The following is a 23,225-nucleotide window of genomic DNA, read 5'->3' as shown; positions in this document are numbered from 1 at the left end:
GAGAGATTGCAACTTGCCTGAGGTCACCCACCAGCTTGGGGCAGTGTACATGGCTCCCCCCCTCCCCATGCTGTCCTCAAAACAGCCCTGTGAGGTAGGCTAGGCTGAGAGACACTGACCAGACCGAGGCCACCCATTGAGCTTCATGGCTGAGGGGTGGGATTTGAATCCGCTTCTCCCAGGTCCTCGTCTGGCACACGACACTGCCCTCCCTACATTTTCTTATGATTAAAATGTGCGTCCGGAACTAGATTTCCCCTTCTCTGCTTCCTGCCGCAAAAGAGGCACGTTCTCCTCCCTCCCTGGACTCCCAACTCCTGCTCCCTCCCTGCACCAGCCTTTGGACTTGTGCGCTCCAGATCTTGACAGGCTTTTCCATCTCTAAACACCCCCCCCCAGGTTTCTCAAAGAAGAAGGAGGTGAAGACGGAACGCAGCTTCTCCTTGCGCATGAAGAGCACCCTCACGACCAGGGGGCGCACCGTCAACCTCAAGTCTGCCACCTGGAAAGTGAGCAAATGCGTCTTAAGAGGAACCAAATGGGTTTTGTGTTGGGAGTATGTGGAAAAGAGGGCTCTTTTTCCCAGAGTGGGGCAATATTTCCCCCCTGGGGGGGGGGGGTGCTGGAACAATCCAGAGGGGCAGTAGTAGCCTCGGTTGCAAGGCTGGGAGTGTGGGCGGGGAAGGAGCGTTGAATAAAAATAATGGGGGCGGTAAAGAAACATACATGCATAAAAGAAAACAAATTTGTCCCTGCATCTTTCTGTTTGTTTTCTTAAAGAAGGTAGCTTTCCAGGGGGGCGCGGAGTAATTGTTCCCCCCCCCCTGAAAAGGGGGCGGTAGTTCAAATAAGTTTGGGAATCTCTGCTCTAGAGCAAGGTGCCACTCTGTTGAAAAAGGAGGGCCTCACTGTGGCCCTCCAATACTGGAGCTCCAATACTTTGGCCACCTCATGAGAAGAGAAGACTCCCTGGAAAAGACCCTGATGTTGGGAAAGATCACAAGGAGAAGGGGACGACAGAGGACGAGATGGTTGGACAGTGTTCTCGAAGCCACCAGCATGAGTCTGACCAAACTGCGGGAGGCAGTGGAAGACAGGGGTGCCTGGCGTGCTCTGGTCCATGGGGTCATGAAGAGTTGGACACAACTAAACAACAACACCACCACTGTGGCAACGGCACCGAGGGCATCATTATAGAAACGAGGGGCCTGAAAACCATGGCTTGGGCCCGCACCAAGGCAGGACACAACAACAACAACAACAACAACAACAACAACAACAACAACAACAACAACACTTATATATTTTTTGGTGGGATTGCACATATGACTGCTATCTTTCTCGAGTGTGTGTGTGTGTGTGTGTGTGTGTGTATATATACAGTGGTAACTTGGTAGTTGAACGGCTTGGCTCCTGAACGATGCAAACCCAGAAGTGAGTGTTCCAGTTTGCAAACATTTTTCGGAAGCCAAATGTCTTCTGTGGCTTCCGATTCCTGCCCTCAATCGGAAGCCGCACCTTGGTTTTCGAACCATTCCGGGAATCGAACGGACTCCTGGAACAGATTAAATTCGATTAAATTAATTCCCCCCCCCATCACTACAGGTATTAAGGTGGGATAGACACATCATACAGTTGTGCGACGGATGGTTTTGTATTTGCAACTATTTATCTGAAAATTAAGATCTTCGAAACCCAAGTAGGATGAGTGAAAATGTAAGGATGTTTTTGAGAGGCAGCGCCAGAACAGCTTCCGGAGGGGTGTCTGTGAATGAGTTGGTGGGTTGGAACTGCCCCAATTCTTCTTCTCTCTCAGGTGCTCCATTGCTCCGGCCATATGCGGTCCTATGCACCCGCCAAGCCAGCAGGGGAAAAGGAGGCAGAAGGCGGCTTCGTGGAGCCCCCTTTGAGGTGTTTGGTGCTGATCTGCGAGGCCATCCCGCACCCCGCTAACATCGAGACCCCGCTGGACAGCGGCACCTTCCTCAGCCGCCACACCATGGACATGAAGTTTACCTATTGCGATGAGAGGTGAGCATGAGGCATGGAGGGCTGGAAAATTGCGCCGGCTGGGGCTGATGGAAGTTGCCATCCGAAATGGCCCTGCTGGCTGGCGCTCATGGGGCTAGCAGAGAGACTGGGGTAAAGCAGACGGAGCGCAGAGACAAAAGAAACTTCTAATACTTCACCGATGGCAAACAGAACAAGAACGGTATATAACTTGAGGAGGATCGTATTTGCAGGCCAAGTTGAGGGCCAGGGGGCATGTTCAGCCACGCGTACTGAGGTAAACTTCCTTCAGAAGGGCTTTTCCCTCCAACACCTCCAGCGGTCCAATCTCAACGGTGTTCCTCACTGACAGTGAATTTCCAGCTGACTCCAGACAGTCAGAGTCTGCAGTCAGCTGGACAAATAACAGAATTAACTCAGGGTCTTTGGCGTTGAACTGATGGGAGTTGTTGTCCATAGCATCTGGAAGACCCCAGGCTGACAAAATCCGGGATCAGACCATGAGCTGAGGCGGTCCTTTGGAGGCAGTTGGTGGGGAGCCTGGGGAACCGATGTTCTGGCACTTTCCAGGGACGGGCAATGTAGCGGCCACCTCCTGCTTGAGAATTAGGAGCTCTTTCGTGGCTCCGCTGGGTGTTTCTCCCACCCTACTTTGCCCTGGCAGTTTTTGAGGACCCCCCCCCCAAGTTACAGGAGGAAGTGATGGACGAGAGGAAGATACTGGCGGTGACGGACTTCTCTGACAACGGGGGATTTTTCTGAGGGCAGTGAAGAAAGACGCTTGAGGGTTAGGGTCTTACGCAAAAACAGCTTTGCAAAGTCCGTCTGAAAAGCTGTATATAAATACTGGAAAATAATAATAATAATAATAATAATAATAATAATAATAATAATAATAATAAGGGAGTTGGTTTTGGTTGTCTGAGCCCCTTGGCTATTGATGTGGCGGTTCTGTAAAGGTACATGTGAACTGGAACAGTTGTCTCTACCCTTGCTTGGGTAGAGATCTTCCATGCTGCCTCTCTCACGCGCAATCTCCCCGGGCAGGATCGCAGAGGTGGCTGGTTACACGCCTGAAGACTTGCTGGGCTGCTCCATTTACGAGTATATCCACGCCCTGGACTCTGATTCTGTCAGCAAGAGCATCAACACCCGTAAGTTACACCTTCCCTGAGTCACACACACACACACACACACACACACACACACACACACACACACAGCAGGATCCTGATCTGGGGAAAACCATTCCCTGCAGCAAAAATGGAAAAGAGAAGAGCTTTGACTGCATTCGCGCGCCATACATTTATGATAGAACTTTAAAGAGTCATGGCTTCTCCCAGAGAATCCTGGGAGATGAGAGTTGTTAGGCCCCTACGATCCCAGAGCTACAGTTCCCTGAGTGATTTAACCATCCATCCCTCTTCCCAGGGATTTTTGGGAACTGTAGTTCCGGGGGAGCAATGGGGTGTCCTAACAACTGTCGGCATTTTTAACCAACTGCAACTCCCAGAATCCTTTGGGGAAAACTGTGGCTGTTTAAAGTGGTATCATTGCAATTTAAACGTGTGCAGATGTGGCCTTCCTCCGGTTTGCTTTATTGCGACCTTGGCGCAGGGTACAGAATGTAGTATCAGGAATCAAAGCTCGCCATGGCTCTCACTTCTCCTAAACTATGTTTCTAGTCCTTAAACTTGAAGAGGTGTTGGGTAGAACCTCAGAATATAGAGATAGCTGGGAACTGCTTTCTCTGCCTTATTCTTTGCCTGTTTGTCTGCGGCTGGTGGAAGCAGGGTAAACGAAATGCCAAATGAACAGATATATGCTAATTTCACTTGCATGATTCGTGCCGGCTTGTGGATTCAACTTTTTTTTTTTTGGTGCAGAGTGTATATTTTTTACACACATTTAAGCACACGCAATATGGAACCAAACAGGACAGCTGCTGTGTCCTGGGCCTGTTCCTTCTGTTAATCAGGCATCGTAATACAGAGAAGCCGATTTCTTTGCAGCGTTGCCTGTCTCTATTTTAAAAAGCAAGTTCCTGGTCCTCATTATTTTAAAGGCAAAAACTGGGAAGCCGAAATCAACAGAGTTGGCTGATGCCTTTCTCGCAGCTCCCAGTTTTTCTTGCTTCCCCGCATACGCTGTCATTCAAAGTCCCTGTCGCTGTACATTCCCGGAAAAATTCCCCACAAATTCCCCAGCTTCCTTTCTTTCCCTTGTCACTGGCACTGAATGTAGAGTGGATTCTGAGGTGGTTGAGCCAACATGAAATGATGTTTCTAGCATAGTGGACCATTCATGTGCAGTGCTTCAACAAGCCGCAGGCAAGGCAGGGCGAGAACTCCTGTGGGGTCCCTTCGAAAGGGGGTGACTTAGTGAGTGGACACAATCTCTCCCATTTCTGCTGCAGATAAGAGCAGATCTTTGCCAACCTGGCATTTCCCCAGGTGTTTATTTTGGATTACAGCTCCCATGAAAACATGTTCCTGCTGGCTAGGGCTCATCTGAGTTGTCACCCGACACGGCCAAGCTGGCTGAGGCTCATGGGAGTTGTAGTCCAAGATGGCTCCGCTGGCTGGAGCTGGTAAGAGTTGGAGGCCACATTCACACTAAGCAGTCATGGCTTGCCGTAAGGAATTTTAGGACCTGCAGTTTGTTAAGTGTGCTGAGAATTGTTAGGAGACCGCTGGTATCCCTCCCAGAGCCGCAGTTCTCAGCATCAAGAGGGGTTGGTTGCTAAACCACCCTGGGAGCTGTAGTTCTGTGAGGGGAATAGGGGTCCCCTAACCACTCTCAGCACCCTTAACAACTAAATACAGCTCCCAGAATTCTTTTGGGGAAGCTGGGACTGTGTAAAGTTGTAATGCCTTAAATGTGGATGCAGCCCTAGCCCAACGCATCAGGAGGGCACCAGCGCAGCGAAAACTGCCTTGCAGGCATTTGAAGATGAGTCTGGAGAGGGCAAAGAGGGCAGTACAGAGTGGGACGTTCTGCGTCAAGAGGGACAAAATCTGCCTTGGTGGGGGGTTTCCAGTTCCGTAAGCGAGTAGCTTGTAAACAAGAGCGGCTGCTGCCTGTTCCGCCTTCCTGTCTCGCCCGCCTCCACCTCCCAGCTTATCCGTTTGTCTGTCTGTTCTAGACTGTCTGTGTTTCACTTCCTTCTGGTAGTGCTGAGCAAGGGGCAGGCGGTGACCGGGCAGTACCGTTTCCTGGCCAGGAACGGCGGCTACCTGTGGACCCAGACTCAAGCCACGGTCATCTCCAGCAGCAAAAACTCCCAGCCCGAGAGCATCGTCTGTGTGCACTTCATCTTGAGGTCAGAGTCGGGGAAGGGGTGGTGTGTCTCTTGTGTGTGTCTCCCCCCCCCCCCGCCCCCCGATGAATGAACAATCCTGGACTGGGAGGTTTGTAGGAATGGTGAATGTTATATAGAGATGCCCTGGAGGTTTTTTGTTTAGTTTGTTGGCGTGGTGGTGAAAAGAGCGGCTTAAATTTTCTTGCAATCAAATGACTATGGTCTTGTTATTACGTTCTCTAAATTGACAACATTCCCACTGTGGAGTCCTTTACCACTTACATTCCCTTTCCCACAGAGTGTTTTTTTAAAATTAATTTTAAGTATATACAGAAGGAAAACAAAGGAACCAAAAGTGTAAATTGTCACAGTCTTGGAGACCAGAAATATAATACCGCTCAGAAGGAACATTGAACTGTCATCTAGCACTAGGACTTTCAGTGAACAAAGGAAAGCACGCAACCCCGTGCGACTTTCTGATTTTTACCATTTTTGGAACTGATCTTGTGGCAAAGCTTCCGAGGAACGTGAAACCTCAGGTTTGGGGCATTGTGCTGTTTTTAAGTTACTCAGTGGCAGGTGATATGTTTCTTCGGAGGAAAGAAAGCCAGGGGCTTATCATCAGCTGCCAGCCACGAGGAATCCCCCTTGTTCCTAATTTGGTTTTGGGGAAGTAGCCTGGAGATATTGTCAACAACTCTAGACAGGGAGTTTCAGTCTGAACAGTAGTGTTGGGCAACATGGAGTTTGTGAATTGAGTTTTTAAGTACAGTCGTACCTCAGAAGTTGAACGTAATCCGTCCCGGAAGTCTTGTTTGACTTCCAAAATGTTCGAAAACCAAATTGCGGCTTCTGATTGGACGTTCGGGTTCCAAAAGAACGTTTGCAAAACTGGAACAAACAATCTCCTTCTTTGGAGGTCTTTAAGCAGAGGCTTGACAGGCATATGTCAAGAATGCTTTGATGGTGTTTCCTGCTTGGCAGGGGGTTGGACTGGATGGCCCTTGTGGTCTCTTCCAACTCTATGATTCTATGACTTCCAGTTTTGCGGCGTTTGGGAGCCTGTGCGCATTCTGTTGGGGCTTCTCTGGCCACTTTTGGAAACAGGGAGAGTGGACCAGGTGGACCCAGCAGGGCTCATCTTGTGTCCTTAAGTAACTGCATCCGGCTAGTTTATACAGGCAACTCCCCATTTACGCACATTCAAGGCACATGTGAACGTGCATGCTTGCATTACCGCAAACCCTGAAGTGGCACGAAAAGGGGCAAGAACGGCCCTAAAACGGGGGGGGGGGGGGAATGCAAGAAAACAATCTCACAAGCCTTTGCAAGTGCAATCCCAGGACCCCCTTGCACTGAGGCCTGTGGAAGAGTTGGAGTTTGAGCGAGGAACTTCGGAGGGAGCGATTGTGGTGGAGTTCAGTGGGTTTTTGCTATTTTTGAAAGGGTTTTTCAAGAGTTTCCAGAGGTGTAACTTGCTGGCTTTTTTCTGTGTCATTCCCAGTGTATGCGATTTCACTTAAATGCACAGTGCTTTGGAACGTAAACCCCACATAAGTGGGGAGTTACCTGTAGTTTAACACGACAGCCTCAAAACTGCTAATCAAAGCTCCCCAACACATGTCATAGCTGCGTCCTCATCGCTGGATAGCTCTGGGAGCTCTTATTCAGCAAAAGCAGAGGTTTGGAGCTTTCTCAGTCGTTGATTTGATGCCGACTGCGTTCCCTTTTTTTATTCTTCCGCCCAGGAGTAGAAATAATCTGCAGCCGCTGCCACTTTATGCATCAGAGGCCTTCTCAAGGCAAGGAGACAAGAGCTAGGCACCCACTTTGCTTGATAGCAAGCTGTGCCTCTGCCTTATTTTATTCTAAATGAATATTTACACACACACACACACACACACAGAGAGAGAGAGAGAGAGAGTGTTGTAAATATTGGCAACCACACCGTCCCTGACCACTCAGGTGTCTGTGGTTGCCAGTTGCCTTGGCCCTGCCGTGCCCGGTTAACAACCGCCTTGCCTCGACGCCCTTTTTACAGCCAGGTGGAAGAGATGGGCCTGGTGCTCTCCTTGGAGCAGACCGAGCGGCAGGGGGAGCACCGCCGGCTGCCCCCGCCCTCCCTCGAGGGGCTGGACTCCGACGGGGCGCTTGATGACCTGGATGCCAACGGGGGAGACACCATCATCAACCTCAGCTTCGGTATGGAGCGGCGGCGGGAGTCACAGGCGGGAGGTTTTCTGCGGGGCAGGGAGGTCGGGAAACAAGCCAGACCCTCGCCTGTGATGCCGCCGCTCCTTCTTTCCTCTCCCCAGAGCTGCGTGGCCCCAAAGTCCTGGCCTTCCTGCGCCCCGCCAACATCAGCGAAGAGGAGCTCCAGCTGGACCCCAAGCGCTTCTGCAGCCCCGACCTCCAGAAGCTGCTGGGCCCCATCTTCGACCCTCCTGGGGCCCAGAGCCAAGCGCCAGGGACCCTGCGGGCAAGGCCTCCAGCCGCACCGCCCAAGCCTGCTCCGGTTGCCAAGAACGCTTCTGGAGGCAGGAGCCCAGTGGACCCGGTAAGGAGGCTGTGGAATTTGGGAGGAGAGCCCTTCTCCATGTGGGGTGAGTTTAGGGTGCAGGCAGGTGGCCTGCCTGGGGGATTTGGTACCTCTGAGGCTGTGTTGCAGAGACAGGGTCACCTGCTCGGAGGGGGAGAGGAAGAGGGTTATTTGGAGGGTTATTCCCTGCGCAAATGACAAGGGTGACCAGGCCTGTGCATTTAAGAATGTCGGAATGGCCCTGGATATGTCAGGCTTCAGGGAATCAGATCCCCCTCCCTCACAGCATGCTGCCAGTAATGGAAAGACAAGAAGCTCTTACCAGTGTCTTTTATTCAGTACTGCCTCTTGGGGTAATGGCGTTGCTCCGAGTTATCTCCTCCGCCCTTCCCTTCTCATCAACAGCACCACCCCGCTTACGGTGGCTCCTTAGGGCCGATTGCCTCTTCGCTCTCTGCTCTCCTACTTTCACTGCTCGCCGGTTTCTGGGAGAAGCGGGGTCTGGGATGCTCTCTAGTGATCAGCCAGCTGTTGCTGCTCTGCTTCTCCCGTTATTTCCCAGCCTTGCCCCTCTTCCCTCTCTGAGCTGTGACCCTCTGCAAACCACCGTTGTAAATCTATACTGTCCTCCTCTTCTTGGGAAGGTTCAGGAGATGGGAGAGGCGGTCTCCACCATTCATCCTCAGTCTGGTCCCTGACAGGTTCAGACCAAAAGCCCTTTTAGACCAGCATCCTGTCCTTGCAGCGGCCAACCAGGTCCCTGTAAGCAGAGCGCCCACAGTGTGTTCCTAACCTTGTGATCAGGTTTCCAGAGTCCCTAAGATGGTTGGAGGGTGCCTTGTACGCCTCCTTCCGGAAACTCCTGTGGCCAGACTGGTGCCAAATGCCTTGCTCTGCGTTCCTTTGGACGAAACCAAGTTTCCCTATAAGAAATGGGACTCTGCTTGAGATCCACGCTTGGAACTGTCGAAGGCTTGATCCTAGAAACATTGGCAAAGCGAGAGCATCTTCACCAATGTTTTGCTTTTGTTTCCGCCTCCAGGTCGAGCTGCCAGAAGAGCTGCTTTTTGACATGGAGAACGTGCAGAAGCTCTTCGCTTCCAGCAAGGAGGCTCAGTCAATGGAGACGGCCCTGCAGGTACCATTGGACAGGGAAGGCTCTCTGCTTTGGGGGCTCCCACCCTCGGACGGAGAGTGCTCAGGTCCATTCCCATGCGTGTTCGTTCAGTTTGGTACTGAACTCACTGACCTTCAAATGCCAGCGTTCATTTTATTTTTAAAAGCCCAAGTTTCTAGCCCTTAAAGTTACTGAAATGTCACAAGCCAGAGTGGGAGCCTTACGTCATCAGGGAGGGAGCAGGCTTCCAGTATCCAACACAATAAAGCAGTTGCTGCAAAGCAAGGAGGAGAGAAAGCCACGTGTACACAGGTAGAGGAAGTCATATTCAAGGTACGCAGGGTCCTGAGTGCCACACGCTTCAAGTATTTCAGCACTGGTTCAGTGCCAACAGCATGTGCGCCGAACATACAAATGGCTTTGTTTATGCCTAGTTGACTTAGATCATGGCTTAGATCGGTGCTGGGGATGTTGGGCTGCGGCTCCCATCGTTTCTGACTGTTTGCCATGCTGCTGGGAGCTGGCACCTTGAACTTGTTCTGTGCCCCTTCCCTCTCCTCCTTCGCGAGTGAGAGAAGGATTGTGAAAGCTTCCGGCTTCACTTCTGACGAAAACCACAGCTTTCTCCTACGTATGAACTGGAACTGTGATTTAGTGGGGGGAAACAAACCCAAGATATCAGCTTACTGTTTGATTATCCTGGTTTGTTTTCACTAACTAGAATTAGCATGAATTTCAGTTCCCCAAGTTTTCACTTGAAAGGGAAACTCTCCTCCTCTCGAGGAGACGGATGGGGAAGAGGTGCGGTTCATTCACTTGTCATTGAAGCTATGCTTTAGGTCACCTGAGGGCTGATGGGAATTGTAGTCCAAAACATCTGGAGGGCATCAGGATGGCGAAGGTTGGCATAGACTAGAGCTTTGCCGCCTCAACCAGTTGGCCTTTAAAGGTGTCACAGGACTTACTTAAAAAAAACAACCTCATATATTTTATATCCCTCTTAACAATTACAAAGTCTCTAGGCAGCTTACAAAAAATGAATGCAATATAGCAAATATAAAATCTATACAATTTTTTATGTACACTGATACCTCTAGTTACGGACTCTATCCGTTCCGGAGTGCCGTTCGCACCCTGAAAAGTCCGTAACTAGAGCGCCGCTTCTGCACACGCGTGCGGCGCGATAAAGTGCTTCTGCGCATGTGCGAAGAGCGCAGAATGCTTCTGCACCCCCCCGCCCGATAAAACCCAGAAGTATACACTTCGGGTTTGCCGGGTTCGCAAGCCGAAAAGACACAACATGAACCTAACGCAACACTACGTATGACTGTACAAAATACTTTTTTCCCTTGCAACAATTATTCCTAAACAATTATTTAAAAAACACTAATATGTGTTTTAAATTTTTTTTAGAATAGTTGTTCTCCCTTCTCGCCTAAATTCTATAGTACCTGTCAATTTAGGAATGTTGTGTTTAAAGAAGGAAAAAAAGGAATCTATGAGGCCGGCACCATCATTTGGCATCCTTGACAAGCTGATGAAGTCACTGGCCCCCACTGATGCTTGTCCTGAGTTTACTATTGCTATTATTTTATTATTATCTGGTGTCGTGAGCAGCAATAGACAGACTTGGTCTAGCCACCATTAAACTTCCCGCAGTGTTCTTGACATAGCTGTGTCTGCCTGTCACCAAGTAAGCCTGACCATTTCTGCCGGCAAAGCAGGGAGTTCATCAAAAGACATTTTGCCTCTTGAGAATATGAATTTTCGCAAGCCTCTCTGAAGCATATTCCCAACCCGTCCCCCGCAAACGTTTCCATTGCCGTTGACAGCTCTCTGCCGCCCCCTGCAGGACTACGAAGGCCTGGACCTGGAGATGCTGGCTCCGTACATCTCGATGGACGACGACTTCCAGCTCAGCAGCACTGACCACCCGCCCTGGCTGGCTGAGAAACGGGGTGGGGTCCTGGGGACGGGGACCCGGCCCACCTCGCCACCCCCACGGCCTCGCTCGAGAAGTTTCCACGGAGTCTCCCCCCGCCCGCCCGAGCAGGCCACTCTCCCCCGCTGGGGTAGCGACACCAGCCTGAGCCATCCCCGCCCTGTCCAGTCCCCAGGAAGCCCCCCATGCGGAGCAGAGCAAGTGGTGGAGATGGTGGCATCCGTTAAGATCCAGGCCGTGCAGGATGGGAGCGGTCAGAATGGCCAGGCGGCCTCTGTGGGTGGGAGGAAGAGGTAAGGGGAGGGTTGGCTTTTATATACCGGTAGCAGTTTTTAAATAAAAAGTGATAGGCTCCCCCCCGCCCCCGCCCCCGGGGGCAGCTTGCAAATGAAATGGTAAATTGGGAGCTGAAATAATAAAACCAACGCCCTTATTCCACTCTCAGAACTAGAGTTCACTGTGAAGAGGGGTTGATCGTTAAACCACTTTGACAATATTGCGCAAACCCTCACCTTTTAAATCTAATTTTAATATTTTATTAAGAGAATTTCATTTATGAAAAGATGGGGGGGGGGAGAAAAAAGAGAGAATGAAAGAAAAAATACATTACCATGTGTGAATATACAGATGTGTATATTCGTATCATTCTAATACATAATTGTCAGTAACCTAATACAGATGAAACTTGGAAAATTAGAATATTGTCAAAAAGTGCATTTATTTCAGTAATGGAACTTATTATTTTTTATTTTTCTTTTAATTTTTACAAATGCTTTCTTTTGGAAATTCCACAGTAACAAAACAAATAGTTACAATAATAGAAAAATAAACATCACTATTACATTTCATTAATCACATTCCATTTATAATTGACCCACCTAACGACAAATAATTACAATGACAACAAACAAAGCCTTGACATATCTTGCTTTGCATGTCATGCATCTATTTCATATATTGGTTTGACCTTTTAAGTTGCATTACTGAAATAAATGCACTTTTTGATGATATTCTAATTTTCCGAGTTTCACCTGTATATTCTGCGTAAACTCAATCCAAAGAGGAGTTCCCACAACCCTAACAAACTACAGCTCCTAGAATTCTTTTGGGGGAAAGCCATGCCTGTTTACGAGGAGTGTCATTGTGCTTTAAATTTGGCCTCAGTTTCTGGCAGTGTTTTAGGATGAATTCTTATTTTTTTTTAATTAGGTAAGCGGGGGGAGGATGTTAGATGATAATTTTTAACTCCTGTTCTTTGTGCCCATGTTGGATCAAATTTTTTATCTGTAAGCCACCTTGAGTTCCTCCAGGGAAAAAGGTGGGGTATGAATAAATAAATAAATACATAGGTAACTTTGTCTGAGCATAATCTCATATCATCTTCTTTCTCCCACCTCCTTCCGCCATTCACCCAACAGGGCCCGGGAGCTGAGTGTGGAGGAAGAGAGAGATGTTTTCCTGGAAGCAGGGCTCCCTAAGCGCACCCGTGGCCTGGAGCCCGATGGCTTCTTGATGCCCTCTCTTAGCCTGGTAGGTGCTGAAATTACCTGTCCATAGGAGGGAGGGAAGCCTCTTCCAATCCATTTCCGCCAAAGCTCCCTGCTGCGGCCGATGGCTCCTTCCCAGATCACAGGAGGCTCCTTTGCTCCTTACCTTTCTGTGGCTCAGTGGCAGGGCATCTGCTTGGCATGCAGAAGGTTCTCGGTTCAACCCCTGGCCTCTCCAGGTGGGGCTGGGAGAGAGCCACTTCCTGGAACCCTGGAAGAGCCTCTGCCAGACAACACAGACCAACAGTTGCGAACTTCCACCCTGTAGAGGCTGTTTCCCCCAATGTCACTTTTGACGTTGTCTATTAGGTGTTATGGCAGGGTTAAATCCTGCGTTGGCTGCGGGCCTCTGGTCCCAGCAGTGAACGGCAGTGCGCAGTCAGACCAAGCAGGATTTGACCCTCGTTTATCAGCTGCATAGGATCCCCTGTTAAGTAGATGGGGTTGAGAAAATACTCCCTTTATGCTTGCAATTCTGAGACACGCTCCTCTCAAAATCAGGGGTGCATCAGAATCTCCAGCTGAAAGAGAAGATTTTTAAACCACTGTTTCAGCAAGGGGATCCATGGACCACTCTGCTAAAGTTGGGGGAGGAACCCTTCCCTTTCAGCAGCACCTTTGCAAGGTGCTTTGAAGACCCAACTCAGGGATTTCAAAACACTTTTTACATGATGCCACGGTAACACCATGTGGTCAGCAGGCGTACCGCCCCCCCCCCCGCCCCACCGACCCAGATGAACCAATGGCCTGGCTTGACCTAAGCTTCCTGTGCCCCCCTCCCCCAGGGTTTCCTGCTGAGTGTGGAAGAATGTTTGGATGCCAAGTCCGAGCGGGGTTTTGGGGGCACCATGTCCCTGGGCAGGAAGCTTCTGTCGCTGGAGGAGCCGATGGGTGAGTATTGTGCAGTTCTGATGGGGTGAAGCAACAAAATATTCGAGAGGGGCCGGGCTCTCCCAAAGTTGGCGGGCACTGCCATTCAAATGATGCGTGCATGCCACATCCTGCAGTCGATTATGTGGGTGGAGCCCCCAATATTTCATTCAAGTTGCCACCCCAATACCTTTTGAAGACCACATCTTTTTTAAAAACAACAACAGTGGGTTCTATCGCCGCTAGGATTTCCGCTTGTGCAGCGTGACTTTCTCCTCTTCCCCCCTCATGCGCCCCTAGATCTGTTCTCAGGGTTCCTCCAACCCTCCAGAGCAGATTTGGGAAGGTGAGGAGGAGGAGGAGGGGGAAGTCTGGTAAGCGGATACCCTTGCGCTGCGGGGGACGCGGGGGGCCAGGTGCCTCCCCAAACAGACAAAAATCGCCCTCCCCTCTCCTGACTCCTGGCCTTTTCTCTCTCCCTGTCTGGGTCTCCCTCCTTTCCCTCCCCACCCATCCAGGCCTCCTGGGGGACATGCTGCCATTTGTGGTGGACGGACCAGCCCTCTCTCAGCTGGCCCTGTTTGACGCCGAGGACGAGGCCTCCGTGCAGAGCGGGCAGCATTTTCAGCTGGGGGAGGAGCTCCTGGTGGAGCTGGACCAGGCCACCTGAGGTGGTGGCCCCGCCGCCGCCGTCACGCCACACTCCTGCTCCGCAGATGGGACAAAAACAGAACCAAACCCCACCCAAAACCACCCATGAGAGGCAGAGGAGGGGAGTGGGGCCCTCCTTCCTTCCCTCCTCCTCCTCCAACCATCCCCCACCCCACCCAAACGCCCTGCTCTCTCTCTCTCTTTGCCACCCCCAAATCTCCGCCGGCATCCTTGGAACTCTTCCTACCTCAGTCCTGTCCTGTCCTCATCGCGCAGCCTCTCCCCTCCGGAGACGGCGAGGGAGGAAGGCTTAGCCGAACTTAGGAGCCAGCGTTCGTAGGGACTGTCTGTCCCCTGCCCCACTCCAAACCAGCTCCCCCCTCCCCCCCCAAAAAAATATTGGTGCTCACGTATCCTCTTTTCTTGAGATGGGAAGCAGAAGTGGGGTGGAAGAAAAGGAGTTGGGGGCCCATATTAAGCCTCCTCACAGGATGAGTCCGTTCTGTCAAATCCCCCCAAATTGAGAGGAGAGTAGGGGCGAAGGGGTGGTCAGGGATTGGAGACAGGGGTGCCGCGCTCCCCTGAGAAACGAGGGAGGCAGGGTGATGCCTGAACATGGAGGGAGCCGCCCCTCCTCTGTGACCCTCCTGCCGGCTTCCATCACGAGTTCACCCATTCCGGAAGGAACTGGGACCACCCAAACACAGGAGGCAAACTTTAGGGTTGGGCAGCACTGGGCTTGCTCTTGCACCGCCAAGACTTAGGGAGGGAGCTCTTGCCTCTCTGATGTCCCAGAATCCTTCAGGGGAGCCTCTTTGGCGACAGTACCATACTCATTTATCTCCCCTAAGCTCTTGCCTCATAAAAGAGATCAGGGAGCACTTCTGGGGAAGACAGTTTTGGCCAGGGTAGGGTGTTATTCAAGCGCCCCCCGGCCCCCTTGTTCCCGATCGTCCGGACCGAATTTCCCCCGGAAGTGGCCCAAAACTTAAGAGATGGAAATGAATTTCTTCTAGAGGAGAGGAAGGTAACCATGGTGCTCTGGCCGAATTTTTTGACCCGGTTTAAAGGTCTGTTTACGCTTTTAAAAAGAGGCCGAAATGTTTCTGGTGGTCAAGCGACCACAAGTTTTAAAAGGTCTAGAAACTTGAACGTATTGTACAGGGAGCAGAAATATTTTCTTCTTAAAAACAAAAAAACACCCTATTTTTTTTAAATAAAAAAAGAGATAGGATTATATATCTTGCTTCTCCCTCCCCAGATATATTTCTAATTTTTAAGAAGTCCTTCCTTCCCCCCCTCCGCACTTTGTCACTACTTAGGGGTGGTTGGGTTGCTTTTGGGGGGGGGCGGAGTTTGTTGAATCCTAAAAATGGGCGAGATCTGTGCAGGCCACTCCCCTCCCCATCCCCCACCCCACTCTCACAAATCTTGGCACCGAAAAAGGTGGGTTTCTAACCTCAAGGTAGCCACAGGTAGGTGGGCAGTGGATGATGATTTTGAAATTCTAAAAGGAAAGTTTAAGGAGCCTAGATGTTGCTTTCACAATCTGAAACTTTTAAAGACAATCTTTAGAAAGTTCCTGAATTTGAAATGGGGTGGGGTGCGGAGGCTGACCTATTTTTTAAAAAATTAGGATTGGGAACTCGCCACAAAGATCACATTGGTTCTTAAACAAAGCAAATTTGGAGTGCAATCAGTCTAAATATAGGTTGCCAGGAAATGGCATTTTTGCCAATAGTTCTACTTAAAACAGGGCGGAAAAGGACATTTGAAAGAGGAAATCTCCCTCTTTCTCGCGTTTTTTTGCCCCCTGATCCTGAACGCGTTTACACGTTGAGACTTAACTTCTGACTAGGATTGAGGATTCCCACCCTTCACTCTTGCTTTTTTTTAAAAACAGCCTGATCTTGCACGTTTACTCAGAAGTATGCCCCCATGGTGCTCTCTGGGCTTGTTTGCTTCTGGGTTAGCATGCCTAGGATTGCAGCTTAGTTGCATCATGCACTGTCAGCATGGAAAGGTTGGTCATTCTTGGCTCCTGCGAAAAATAAAACAAAGGCAGAAGTTTTGCGATAAGACTCGCAAAACCCCGTGACTTGAAGTCGCATTTGGCACCAGTTTTTTGGTTTTGCGCTTCAAAATGAGCTACTTTTCCATTCTGCCCAAAGAGGAAGAGTTCTGCGTAACTCAAAACCTTGCATAACTCCTGCACTAGCAAACGTCGCCTAAGATTGAATTGCCTTACCTCTTTTATACCCTTTTGGTATAAAAGGCCACCGTAGTGTTAGCTGGCGCTCATAGTAGGGTTGCTCCACATTTTAGGAGGGATGGGGCTTCCTCTGCCTCTTTAATTATTACCCAGAAAAGAGAATATTGGCAAGTGCAGCTTCCTCCACCCTTGACCGGTCGGGGAAGCCTCACTAGCTAGGATTCCCCCCATCGACACCATTCTTAAAATCACAGGAACCCTTTTCCCACAGAATTGCTGGCGGCCGTCTAGTTGAAAGCCCGTGTGGTGGGAAAATTTTCCCAGTAGTCTCCAATTTAGAAACAAAAGCCTCTTTCTCTTTTCCTTCTTTCTTTCTTTTTTCTTTAAAAAACCCCCTGACAATTCAGTTGCTTAGTCCTTGATGCCGTTACTTTAACCACAACTTTTAGGAGTTTTGTGTCTGTTTTTTTAAAAAAATGAGTTTTAGACCCGGTCCCAAGCCAGGCTTAATTACTGCAGCTCACTTCCCCGTCCCTGCAGTCCAGAGCCCTCAGATGTGAAAACAGGAGCGTAGGAGACCGTGCAAGTCAGTGTTTTGCACGGCCGTCTGTGTCTGTACGTGTGTGTTTGTGCATGCCAGCCTGGCTCACCCGTAGCTGGGCCACCCTAGTTACCCTCAGTGGCACATGACTAAGCTGGGGGCGTAGCAGTTTTCCAGGGAGAGAGCCGCTCTCTCAACACCCTCCCACAAAAAAAAAGCTTTCCCTTCTCTTTCTGCTGCCTGCCTCATTCCCTCAAGATCCCAGAGCAAATCCTGGGAGTTCACTCAGAGGTAGGAGAGGGCTGGAGGCCCTACAGCAGGGGTCAGCAACCTAAGGCCCATGGGCCACAAGCTGCCCATGGGGGTCGTTTAACCGGCCCACAAGCCGCCCCTGAACAGAGCCTCCTGCTCGGTGAGTCCCCATGCGCTGTGCTAAACAAGCACAGCACTGCGCAGGGATTTGCTTTTGCAGTGCCGAAAATCACGTCTGTGCAGATGCAGACGCTGAAAATCGCGGGCGCAATCCAGCCCATGGAGGGATCTCCGTTGGAGTGAACTGGCCCAGGCAAGGTAAACCTTGCCGACCTCTGCCCTACAGATAGGAAAAGGAGATTTGGGACATTGCGGGTCCCCTGGGGTCAGCCTCTGCATGCAGATCTTGCACTGATCCACCCCAGGTAGGGGTTAATTCAGAAAGTTTGATTTAGACAGAGAAACTGGCAAGGATTTGGCGGGGACCCCTGCTTCCATCCCAGCTGGGGTGATGCACGTTTTGCAAGAATGCCTGCGATGCCAGGATCAGGACCCTTGTCACTGAGGCGGGTGGGGAGTCAAAAAAGAGTGCTCTCTCTCTTTCTTTCTTTCTCTTTCTCTCTCTTTCTCTCTTTTTCTTTTCTCGACGAGCCGCATTGAGAATTGCAGTCTGAGAGGGACGAATAGCTGCCCTTGAAACCACTTTTGCCTCGTCCGCCATTCACCTGTGCCTTCTCGTTGACAATTTCACCAGCACCAAAAGAGAGAGAGCGTTATATACGTAGATAAATACACACATAATACGGGGGGGAGAGGGAAGAAACAAAATACCCAACCCTCTCCGATATCTTCCGAGTTGGTGAGGGCAACTGTCAGTGGCACGGGAGAATGGGGGGGGCTGGGAAACGGGCTGCCGTTTTCCCCGGGTCTACTCCCCACCTCTGCCCCCAGAGCAAGGGGAAAGAGGCGGTTGGGGAGGAAACCGCCCCATACACAACTGCCTCCCTGTTCCCAAACACACCTTCCTCTCCCCGCATACAAACCACCCCCACCCCCCGCCTCACGCCAACTTCCAAGCAAGGAGTTGGCGTGGCACGAGGGGAAGGGGGGGCGAGCGGAGAGCTGGGTAGGAGTTGCAGACGCAAGGCACCGAGATCTAGCAACGCAGACTGTTCAATTTCATTGCGAGCAAAACGCACACACAGACACACATGCACACGTATATACATAGATATTGCATACACACATGTGTAGAGAGACACAAATGCACCGATACCTGCACACAAGCATGCGCAATCTCACAACGATGGGCCGCGTTTGGCCCAGGCAGCTCTTTTCTCCGAAAGCCGCAGTTGAACCACACGCACAGAACAATAGAATTCCCAAGCCAGGTGAAGAACACAGGATGTTACGTCTATCTTTTCTCTTTTTAATTATTGCGATTGTTCTAATTGTTGTTCTTCTGATTCCTGACCCGTCGTCGTTTACCCCTCCCTCCCTCCCTTAACCTGGTTTCGTTGTGTTTCTTATCCAAGAGACTTTGGTGAAACGACTATGGCACCACCCTTTTTATTATGGTTAATGTCGTCGTTCTGGTAGGGTTGTAGCTGTTTTTTTAATTTCCTCGTCCGCCCCCAAAGCCTGGCGCTGCGCCCTCTGCCGCCGCCCCCTCCTTCGAATTTTAACTAGTCCTGCTACTTTTGTAGAGGAAAGAAAGAAGAAGAAGGGAGGACAAGAGGGGTTGTGTCTCTTTCGTTCCTGTGACCAGCACTTGTTCCACAAAACCTCAATCCCCACCGGCTGTCGTTTTCCTACAGGGCGGCTTCTCTCGCCCTCTCAGTGGCATTCCTGGCGCGGCAAACCCGGGCCACGCCCTGCTTCCTCCGGGGACGTGTCATGCGGACCACGCATGAGGTGCTAAACTATACACGCAAAAGCTGTGATAATCCTGTCCCCGGCGGTGGTTGTTTAAGGCCACGCTGTGGCTGTGGTGCTCTCTCTTCACACCTCCCTTCCACCTGCGATGGCTGCAAACCCGGGTCCTCTGCCCTCACTCAGCTCTCTGACCTCGTATTGGCAACGGGTAGCCATACCCCAGTGCCATGGTGCTCAGCTCACTTCCTTGTCCCTCCGTCTATGTCTCACGCACGCACACTCAAAGGGAATTTTGCCAGGCAGCAGCAGCAGCCAGCCAAAGAGCCAGCAAGGCTTTCAAGCCCGGGCGGAAGGCAGAATTTCGGCAGGTTGCCAGGGACCGGCCTGCAGATTGCAGCTCCTGGGGAAACTCCATGCAGGAGGAAGCCCTGGAGGGTTGCTGCCAGCCAGTGTCCGTAACGCTAAGGCAGCTTCTTATGATGCCCTGTAACTCAACTGCGATCGCAGCGCCGGGACAGGGAGAGGCTCCTCATGCTTGAATTCTGCCTTCTGTGTAACTCAATGCCACGGGCACCTTTTCAGGGTCCAGGCCTGGCCACCCTCGGCCGGGAAGGGTGTGCTCTCGCCGAATTGTCCACCGCTGCCACAGTGCAGCCAGATGAAGGCGACCTCGTACCCAAAGACCGCCACGCCCTGCCTCCAGCTAGAGAGGCCCCGGTGCTCCACCCCTCCGGTTAGCGGAAGGGGTGGCTGGGCCACTCAGAGGCTGCGGCCCCCTTCCCTCCCTCCCTCCCTCCCTCTGGCTGTTGCGCTGCCCTCCGGGCCTGGTTACCGGGCTGCACAACGGCGCCCTCCCGTGGCCAGTCATGGTGTGCGTGGGCACAGCCATCTTGCCGGGAAACCCTCGAAGGAGAACCCGCTGCGTTTTATCGCAGCGCAAATGTACACTTTTACAAGAGACACAACCGCCTCCCCTCCCCATGCTTACAAACGCACATTGCTCCCTGCCCCCCGCCCCAGCGTTTGTCATGGCCGGCCAGCACAGAATGGAAAATTCAGTGGTTCAAACTGTCTCTTGAGGAACCGCCTTCTGAAAGGCCCCTCAGAGAGAAAGAGAGAGAGAGAGAGAGAGACATAAGAGGACAAGCAGTCCTGAAAGAAAACCTGCCTGCCAGTACTGACCGTCCCCTGCACCAGGAGAGCATAGTGGGCGTCTTCTAAGGCACACTTGGTTCAGCTTTGGTGATAACGAGGCCCATGAGTTCTGATCAGGGCCGTGCGTGGTGTTGATCACGTGCCTTGGGACGTAGAACCAGAATCATGGGCAACGTGGAGAGCATTCCCTGAAGGAAGAGAGCTTTCGGGGGTGTGGAATCACAGAACTGAAATCTTGGATAAGGTCATGGCCTTGCAGACTTGAAAACTGAGGCCCGCGGTGCTTAGAACTCCTTTACCTGGGATTGCATCCGTTGTTAGCCGTACTAGGGGAGTAGACACATTGAAAACGAAGGACCACAACGGGCCCATTCATTTATTAGAACTAAGCCAGCTGCAAAACGCACACTCCAGGGTTGAGAATGCCAGCAAGCTTTGATTTTACGCTAAAACCGAGGCAACATTTTCTGGGCCCAGAGGAAAACTGAGCAGTGCCACTCCCAATGAGTCTTTGCTGCTCTTGGGCGGGAAGCGGTCAGTCTGGCATTTTTTGAGGCACGGTGATAACCCAGAAGGAACCCGCAGCTGACTGGCAGGTCGGTCTGCGTGGGTCGTGAAATCGGTACTCAAGTCTGTATTGCCGGAAGTGCTGACTGGCTATGACAAGGGGGTGTAGGAAGGGCTTCCTCGAAGGGGAGCACACCGTAGCAGGCTTCAGCGTCTGTAAAGGCTTTGGGGATTTGTTTATATATATAATTTTTTTTTTCAGAAAAGAAGAAATCTATATATTGTTCCCTCTACCCTTGTGTGTGGTTAATTTTTTTCCTCTCTGTGGCGGGATCAGATTTGCCCCCTGCCTCGTCTGTATCTATCGCTGTTGTGAAACATAAAATACGTCTGGTAACATACATGACAGTCTCGGTGTGTCTTTTTTCCCCACAAAAAAAAAAGGTTCGCTGAATGATAAGGGACGAGTGCCAGTTGAGCAAGCCACTTCAAGGGGGACGGTGGCAGGTTGAGAGTGATGGGTCTGGGTTGAAGAATTGGCCCATAAAATCCCAAAACTTTGCAACCAACCACACAGGAAAATAAGGATTAGCATATATATTTTTGATGTCATTTTAGACGTGCGCTAAACAGCTCCTCATATTTACACTTCAGATACTTCTTTCATAATTGTGATGACCCCTTTAAATTATTTCCAGAGGGGGGTCTCTATTTCAGAAAAAAAAAATCCCAGCCAAGTATGTAGCTCTCCTTTAAAAGACTTCTTTGTTATGGTACGAGCTTTTGTAGACTACAGTACATCAGTGTTATCCTGGCCTGCTGGCATCCACATTACTTTTTGGGCAGGTGTGGATTAGGAATGGTGAGGGAGTGAAATGAAATGCAGAAAGTACATTTAGATAGTGATCATTCGCAAAATCTTTGATAACACAGCCATCTTAGCATTGGTAAGCCAATTAAAACATGGGAGTGTGATAAGAATCCGTTCTCCTGGTTCAATCTGCAATTGATAGCATTTACCCTTCATTTTCATGAATTACAATTTATTGCAAGAAGACCCATTGTAAGTATGGTATATGATATGAATCATAAAAAGTGAGAGTAATAAAATCGTTTTAACTTTGTCAACATTTTAACAGTGTAAAACTAAAGAATACTCCATTTCATTTGCTCACTTTTTCTTAAATTCTGCACTAATAGCAAGCACTTTTGGGGAGGTGGTGGGGAGGTACACAGCACCACGAGGAACAGAATACGAAAGCTTTGGAGAGAAGCTTATAGCATCCCATCGCCAGCCTCTCTCTCTTGGCTGGCCATTCGCTGAGATACAACTTGATTGTTTAGTACTGCATATAATCTGTTGCAAGTACCTTAGAGTTTGTTTGATCGAAAGGCCGGATCATAGAAATGGACGTTCACCAACCTTTGGGTACATTTTGAGAGTTCTGGGGGTGCCAGTCACAAAATAGCTGCAATGGGGACGAGACATAACACACTCTGGCTGCTGGTGGTGTATGTGGGCATAACACAAAATTAAGAGAGAAACATCCCTGGCAACTTTAGGCTTACCATGACTCTGTGGTTTTATGTGCACACATTAAAGGTGTTGCTGTCTAGTAGCAACAGGAAACATTCCTTGGCCCAGAAAGAATACACTTGCAGATCACTGAAATCACTTAAAAGCTGCCGGCACATTTTGCTCCATAACTTTCTAGGAGGACTGGATAGTGTGTGTGTGTGTGTGTGTGTGACTTGGGCACCAGTGAAAGCCTTTTACAGGAGTCAGTTTGCCAACCTCTGATTTAAATACACAATATAGGTAAATATTAACATGGATAGCTAAACACAGGGCGGGGCAGGGGTAGTATTTGTGGTTAGACATATGGCATTCTCACCGTCTATCCCACATTCCACCAGAGTTTTCAAAACAGCACACGCTAGCACGCTAGCTGGATGATGCATAATTTTCCAAGTATGACGTTACCATAAACAGATGCAGAAGCCGTCGCCAGCCCTTTGAGGCGGGGCTGGCGTGCGGGACTCTCTGGAAGTCTGCTTTGACATTCTGTAACTGCACGGCTCGTGTCTGGCTCAAATCTAAATCCTGCTCTGGGAAGGCAGCGTAAGGGAAATGAGTCACTGGGCCATTGGAAATTGAGCCAGAGCAACTGTCATTGAATGCAGTGGGGGTTGATACAGGCCTTGAGAGTGTCTGGCTGCAGCATACTACCCAGCCAGTACTCTTTTGAAACAGGTTCTTCTAAGGAACCATAGAATTGTAGAGTTGGAAGGGACCCCAAGGGTGATCTAGTCCAACCCCCTGCAATGCAGAAATCTCAGTTAAAGCATCCATGACAGATGGCCATCCAACATCTGCTCAAAAACCTCTAAGGAAGGAGAGCCCACAACCTTCCTGAGGGAGACTTTTCCACTGTCAAACAGCTCTTATTGTCAGAATGTTCTTCCTGATGTTAAGTCGGAATCTTCTTTCTTGTAACTTGAAGGCATTGGTTTGAGTCCTACCCTCTAGAGGAGACGCAAACAAGCTTGTTCCCTCTTCCATGTGACAACTATGCAGTGGTACCTTGGTTCTCAAACTTAATCCGTTCCGGAAGTCCATTCCAAAACCAAAGCATTCCAAAACCAAGGCGCACTTTCCCATAGAAAGTAATGCAAAACGAATTAATCCGTTCCAGACATTTATAA

General features: G+C 50.2%; 1 protein-coding gene across 5 annotated transcripts in view; it reads left to right on the top strand.

Moving 5' to 3' along the window:
• Positions 1 to 15,190, top strand: part of HIF3A (hypoxia inducible factor 3 subunit alpha) — a 47,703-nt gene extending 32,513 nt beyond the window's left edge. For all 5 annotated transcript variants that reach the window (XM_035116899.3, XM_035116904.3, XM_088672698.1 and 2 more), the window contains 11 exons: positions 400 to 509; positions 1,817 to 2,031; positions 3,058 to 3,164; positions 5,185 to 5,332; positions 7,353 to 7,513; positions 7,627 to 7,868; positions 8,893 to 8,988; positions 10,820 to 11,202; positions 12,328 to 12,439; positions 13,242 to 13,347; positions 13,845 to 15,190. In XM_035116899.3, coding sequence (XP_034972790.1) covers positions 400 to 509; positions 1,817 to 2,031; positions 3,058 to 3,164; positions 5,185 to 5,332; positions 7,353 to 7,513; positions 7,627 to 7,868; positions 8,893 to 8,988; positions 10,820 to 11,202; positions 12,328 to 12,439; positions 13,242 to 13,347; positions 13,845 to 13,996 — 1,832 coding nt within the window. In that variant the 3' untranslated portion in view covers positions 13,997 to 15,190. The remainder of the gene's footprint in view (positions 1 to 399; positions 510 to 1,816; positions 2,032 to 3,057; positions 3,165 to 5,184; positions 5,333 to 7,352; positions 7,514 to 7,626; positions 7,869 to 8,892; positions 8,989 to 10,819; positions 11,203 to 12,327; positions 12,440 to 13,241; positions 13,348 to 13,844) is intronic.
• Positions 15,191 to 23,225: the final 8,035 nt, after the last annotated feature.

This window comes from Zootoca vivipara, chromosome 6 (genome assembly GCF_965207765.1).
Source record: "Zootoca vivipara chromosome 6, rZooViv2.hap1.1, whole genome shotgun sequence".
In the NCBI taxonomy this organism is placed as follows: Eukaryota; Metazoa; Chordata; class Lepidosauria; order Squamata; family Lacertidae; genus Zootoca; species Zootoca vivipara.
The sequence above is the reverse complement of the archived record's forward strand: the minus strand, read 5'-3'. Positions and strand labels throughout refer to the sequence as shown.